This window comes from Micropterus dolomieu, linkage group LG12 (genome assembly GCF_021292245.1).
Source record: "Micropterus dolomieu isolate WLL.071019.BEF.003 ecotype Adirondacks linkage group LG12, ASM2129224v1, whole genome shotgun sequence".
NCBI lineage: Eukaryota > Metazoa > Chordata > Actinopteri > Centrarchiformes > Centrarchidae > Micropterus > Micropterus dolomieu.
Window position 1 is genome coordinate 4,893,744 of NC_060161.1, and position 6,413 is coordinate 4,900,156.

At 42.5% G+C, this 6,413-nt stretch overlaps 1 protein-coding gene across 1 annotated transcript in view; it reads left to right on the plus strand.

The window, feature by feature from the left end:
• The window catches only part of LOC123980711 (protein NLRC3-like), a 31,207-nt gene that overhangs the window by 13,622 nt on the left and 11,172 nt on the right, over positions 1-6,413 (plus strand). Inside the window, exon 6 of the mRNA XM_046065227.1 lies at positions 6-802. Within this exon, the coding sequence (XP_045921183.1) occupies positions 6-802 (797 nt within the window). The remainder of the gene's footprint in view (positions 1-5; positions 803-6,413) is intronic.

A 6,413-nucleotide genomic window follows, 5' to 3' on the forward strand; every position in this document is an offset into this window, starting at 1 on the left:
TGAAGCTGGGGAGGCTGGCGTTTGAACAGCTGGAGAAAGGAAACATCATGTTCTACCAAGAAGACCTGGAGCAGTGTGGTCTTGATGTCACAGAGGCCTCGGTGTACTCAGGAGTTTGTACAGAGATCTTCAAAAGAGAGAGTGTGATCTTCCAGAAAACAGTCTACTGCTTTGTTCATCTGAGCGTTCAGGAGTTTCTGGCTGCAGTCTACATGTTCCACTGTTACACCAGCAGGAAGACAGAGAGACTGAAGGACTTCCTGGAAGACAGGAAATACAGGGACTCAATCCTGAAGTTTTTTTCCAAGAAGCTTTCTCAGTATTTTGGAATCAATGACAGATTGAATGTCTTCCTGAAGGAAGCCCTAGAGAAATCTCTCAAGAGTAAAAATGGCCACCTGGATCTGTTTGTTCGCTTCCTTCATGGCCTCTCTCTGGAGTCCAACCAGAGACTCTTAGGAGGCCTGCTGGGTCAGACAGACAACAGTCCAGAAATCATCCAGAGAGCCATCAACAACCTGAAGAAGATGAACAGTAATAAGATCTCTCCTGACAGAAGCATCAACATCTTCCACTGTCTGATGGAGATGAACGACCACTCAGTACATCAGGAGATCCAAGAGTTCCTGAAGTCAGAGAACAGATCAGAGAAGGAACTCTCTGAGATCCACTGCTCAGCTCTGGCCTACATGCTGCAGATGTCAGAGGAGGTTCTGGATGAGTTGGACCTCAAGACGTACAACACGTCAGATGAGGGACGACTGAGACTGATTCCAGCTGTGAGGAACTGCAGAAAGTTTCGGTAAGTCCAGATGTGATTATCAGCAATGTAAAGCTTACACACACACTTTACACACACGGACAATATAAAACATATACACACTATAAACTCATTAAAATACTTCTACATGTTTTTATTTACAGACACAAAGACATTTAATATCTGTGATCTGCTGGAACTAACATGATTTGAAGTTTTTTCATGATAGCTTGATACAGTTTTTGCTATTCTATTATTTCAGTTTCTTTAGCTTTTTCATATGATATGTCCATTATCAGAATCTATACAATATCTATAATTATTGTTTGAGCAAACAGAACCTTCCCCTCTCCGTCCTAATTAAGTTTTTTCTCCGGTAGGATTTAATAGACTGTTACTTTAGTAATGTTCACTAATAGAGAGCCTTTGTAAGTAAATGTAAGTTTGTTACATTGTTCTCCTTTTCCATCTGGTCACCTTAATGTAAGAAATGATATCAGTATGTTTATTTCTTTTACATCAGTAACACTAAAGGCAAGTCTGTTTCAGACTCTCTCCTCTGGCAAGAGGCTGCAGTCCTTCAGGACCAAAATCTCTCGGCACAAAAACAGCTCAGGGTTTTTCCTGCATAGAGAAATTTTTGCCGCCCCCCAAAGAGGGTTTAGCGAGCGCCAAATTAAAATCACCAAATGTGAATTAATAGCCATTTATCAAACAACTGTTGAGCAAGCAGAACATGAACTTAAATACGACGTCTTGTCTTCCAGCAGTCACCTCCTCTCATCCACAGCTGCTGTATTGTTCACATGCAGCTGGCACTGGATTAATAAACCGGCTGCTGTTAGTTGGACTGCGCTTGAATGATGATGACTTCCTGTTATTTATCACAATATAAAAGCAGTTTGTGCTTGAAGTGTGCTGGTATTCACCGGTACTGTCACTTTTACATTATACTCTTTGGCGCACCAGGACTCTCCTCTGCCCTCTCCAGATCAGGTTTTCTGGGCACTATGTGACGCTCACCTGTTCCTGTTCTCGCCTGCTAATCTCCACAGGGAGATCGGGAGCCTTTCATGCAGCCGTTTGCGTTAGTTGCTCGCCAAATTCTCTTTTCGTGTACCAACCAATCACAGCCTGGGGTAGGCAGAATGTAATAAAAAGATTGAGGCACCTCAGCACAGTTTAGAAATTTGAACTCGTTGTTCTTTATGCAGTTTTTATTATTGACAAGTTAATACTTTACATAAACAAATGAGAGACCAACTACCATGTAGAGAATTTTTCTTGCACAATAATTGAATGACTGAAAACAACTCACAAAAATTAAACTGCTGTTTTCTCCAACTGGAATTAATATTATAGGCTACTATGGTACGCTTTAGTGATGGGAAAAGTCACAAGTTTTATATTTTAATAAATCAAACTGTCATTGCCTTATTGTCAGTGGGCTCAAAACTCACTTAGAAATGAAGCACATGCCTGTTTTCTCCGTTGCTTGCATCAGACACTATTCTGCTTTTAATGTGAGGTCTCCGGGTCGGATTCAGCCCTGTGAGCGCTCCTTTCTCGGACTACAGCGACAACACGGCAGCTAACGACATGCAGCCCACTAACACCATAAAACAACCGGCTCCCAGCAAAACACAGGCTCCACGTAAGGATCCAAAACAACAAGAAAGGTTCATGTGCTGAAGCCCATCAGACCAAACGGGCTCAGATGTTGAGTAAGAACAAAGTGAGAAACACAGAGAAAGTCACGTTAGCTCGCCGGCTAACGCCGAGCAGTTGCTAATGTTATCCGATCGCTTTCCACATTAATTAACCAACTAACGCGACTCACATTACTATCCTGTGTACCACAGATATGTCAGAGTGTCAAAACCTGCAAGAAATGATGGAACGGTAAAAAGCAAATGTGGAACGATTTGTTTACTATCCTACAGTGATGCAGCCAGGAGCAGCCAGCTAACGCTACATTAGCTCAGACCTGCCGCTTTTTGCTTCGTAACGTTCAATTTAGATTTATTGCCTTTTACCAATACTCAGGTACACAGCTTCTCCAACTCTCAGTCGCTGTAACTAACATGACCCACATAATATACAACCCAGAGGAGGAGCCATCCACTAACACTAGTTACAGTAAAGTTACTTACTGCGGTCTTATTATTATAAAATGTGACACAATCTCATAATAATATTCAGTCCAGCTCACTGCCCGTTTCGTTATCCAACACATGTAGCTGTGCTGACATTGCTGAGCCTCCGGAGACAGATTCACAGATAGTAAAGTTAGTTACTGAAAGCAGCAGGTGAGCTAACGATGTAGCACGTCAGCTAAATGCAATAAATATACCGTGATCATGTAACAAGCATGATTAGTTCAACCTGCAGCTGATAAAACTATTACTGTAAGGTTGCAGTGGGAGTTTAGCTGAGTTCCCAGCCTGCCTGTAGCCGCTGTCACTCCCTTTTTTCCGGGAGGATTGAGCCGATATGCGGCTCGCTGCGCTGAATGAAAAGTATGGTGCCGGTGTTGATCTGCCTCTGAGACGGGAACGTTGAAGTAACAGAGCCTGAACATGTCTGGAGAAAAGCCACAGCCTGCATGCTGGTGTTTCTGTGTTTATTGCAGGATTTCTGTATGAAAGCGGTTGTGTTTCAGATTATGCTCGCTCATGAGTTCAAGCGAGCACGTGTACGAGCACACGCCTGGTAGCAATCTTAAAACCGCACCGCTAGTGGCTGCTGGAAGCTACATAATGCCCCTTTAAAGAGGTGGTATTCTGCTTTTTGGCTTTTCCCCTCTCCTTTATTGAGTTATATCTCTTCTGTGCATGTAACAGGTTTGCAAAGTGAAAAAGCCCAAAGTCCAGCCCAAAGGGAGTTCCCATCTCCCACAGAAAACTCTGCTGAAAGCAGCTCGTTTGTAGTCCAGCCCGTCACTTCCTTTACTTGTGACGTCACAATGAAAACGCGTCATAAAGCTTGCCAAGCGGCTAGCGGGGTCAGACACGCCCTCAAACCAAGCTAGTCTGAGCGGAGGCCCTTTGGCTCGACTCGTCTTTGTTTGGTTTTCCATTGTAGAAATGTTGCACCTGTACCTGCTTCCAGGTACTTTCTTTCATATCACTTCCATCGAGGTTCCAGGTGAGCTGAGGGAAACTAAAATGTAACATAAAAAAACAGGACAGACTGCTGATTGGTCAGAGAGAATATTCACTATTCACTGCATCATCATTTCACCAGACAGGCCAGCAGCAGGAAGTTTTATATTTTACAGTTTGCGTATGTAATTTCATCACTAAATCCACTTCTGAGAAGTTTTGAGGTGAGAAATCAGCTGTGTAGATTTCAAATATTGACAGTTTTACGAGAAGTGAATATTTTCGGAGTTGAGGAGCTCCGCGAGTGGCTGCGGGGGAAACCTGCTGTGACCCGCGGGAGGAGCGTGTGAGGCCGGCCAGCCGCCCAATCACAGAGCCCTCTGCTCCCGCCGTCACACAGACCGCTGCAGCAACAACGGCAGAGGAAAACACAGCTGGAAGGTTTTCATACCGCTTATCTGTCTTTACATTCTGAGGAATGTTGAAACGCTTTAACTTAAAAAAGAGAAAGCTGTGTGGATCACTGGTGTATGTGTCGCATTGAACATTATGTCGCGGCAGTTTTGTGTGGCGACCTGCTACGTACTATCTCTGGGTACTATCTGCAATGGAAAACTAAGCAGGGCCGAGTAGTCGAGTCTATCGATTTGCGCTATGGTAGCATTTTTCGGCAAGGCAGCATAGATCGTCAGAACACCGGCAACAGTTCAATGTTTAGTCCTGATGGTAAGATGTGGAACAATGATGTTGTGTGGTTGTGGACTTGAGCGTAACTTAAAACCATCTGCTAGGTTACGGTCTCAGTCTGAAGCGGCTTTGATTTGGATCACACTACCTTGTTTCTTAAAACCCGCATTTCTCTGCTTCTGATTGGCTAGTAGTCCTTACCTGGGAACTGCGCATGTGCAACTCCCAACAAAGATTTTGTACAAGTAAGATGCATCACTCTGTAGCTCAAGAGCAGAGCGTACAACACACAGGGTGAAAAGAGGAGCTGCAGCAATGTGCAGTATGAGAAAAATATGGTGTTTTTTGAAAATTAAACCATGTAAACCTGTTCTGGTATAACCCCTAAATAAGATTTGGAACCTGAAAATGAGCATAATACCACCTCTTTAACTAGGCTGGTTATTGCAGCGCTGCAGCCCTCTAGTGGGCAATTTAAAAGAAAACAGCACAGTTCTCAAACAGAGTATAATGCACAAATTCACCTCTTGATCTTTCTCTATCATGGTTCTATAAAGCCCCATGGAGCCACAACCAAATTCAAACCATGTAAAAACCACAGAAATATGTTTTCAATATTCGATTGAGCCTCTACTCCGGCTAAATCTGTCCATTTTCACAATCTTTCCTGAGTATACAACATGCAGCCCATGCAGCTGCCATGTGATGAGTTAACGTAAGAGTCCAAGACTATTTACGCATGCGTGAAAATTAACAAATTACTCCCTCAGACTACTCGTTCCTCCTGATTCATATACAAGATTAGGTCAAATGAACGAAACGTTCTTTGAACGACACAACACTAACTATACTAGCCTGTAGTATTATCTGAAATTATAATGAATACACAATAATTAGCACTAATCAAACCTTAACCACAGTGGTGTAGGCTAATATCAGAAAATGGTTTTATTTGTGAAACAGTTGAATCTCAACTAATAAACTATCTGTAGACATATAATCCAAATGTAACCTGTTAATATATTATTATACTGACATTGTACTATTTAATGATGTAATATTTAATAATCCACTAATTTATTACCTTTACTCCTCCAGGCTGTGGATATATTTTGTTTATCAAATGGTCCGAAATAACAAGAAAATGCATAGATTTTGTTCATAAGGTAACTCATTGCCTTTACTGTACGCTGTACCAATCATGCTTACTGTCCTGCGAAGTCACCCCCCAAAGGCCCATTCTGAGCCAGGAAAAACCCTGCAGCTTCTTCCCGTCTGCAGCTAGCCTCACTAACAAGGCCCAGGTCCCTCACTGAAATAAAAGCTGAAATTCTGAACTCTTGTTTCATACTCATCTTTTGATCTTAAACCCAAATGTCTTCAGTGAACAACAAAAACAAAGGGATTTGCCTCACTGTTCCAAGACTTTTGGAGGGGACTGTATGAACACGTGCTGCAGCATTCTGGATCAGCTGAAGAGTCTTAATGGACTTTTTCGAGCAGCCTGATAATAAGGAATTGCAGTAATCCAGCCTAGAAGTAACAAATGCATGGACTAGTTTTTCTGCATCATTTTTAGACAGGATGTTCATGATTTTTGCAATATTACGTAGGTGAAAAAAGGCGGTCCTTGAAATTTGCTTAATGTGAGACTTAAACGACATGTCCTGATCAAAGATAACTCCAAGATTCCTCACAGTGGTGCTGGAGGCCAGGGCGATGCCATCAAGGGAAACTATATCTTTAGATAATGCGTCACGGAGATGCTTGGGCCCCAGAACAATAACTTCAGTTTTATCTGAGTTTAACATTAGAAAATTACAGGTCATCCAGGTTTTAACATCCTGAAGGCACATTTGAAG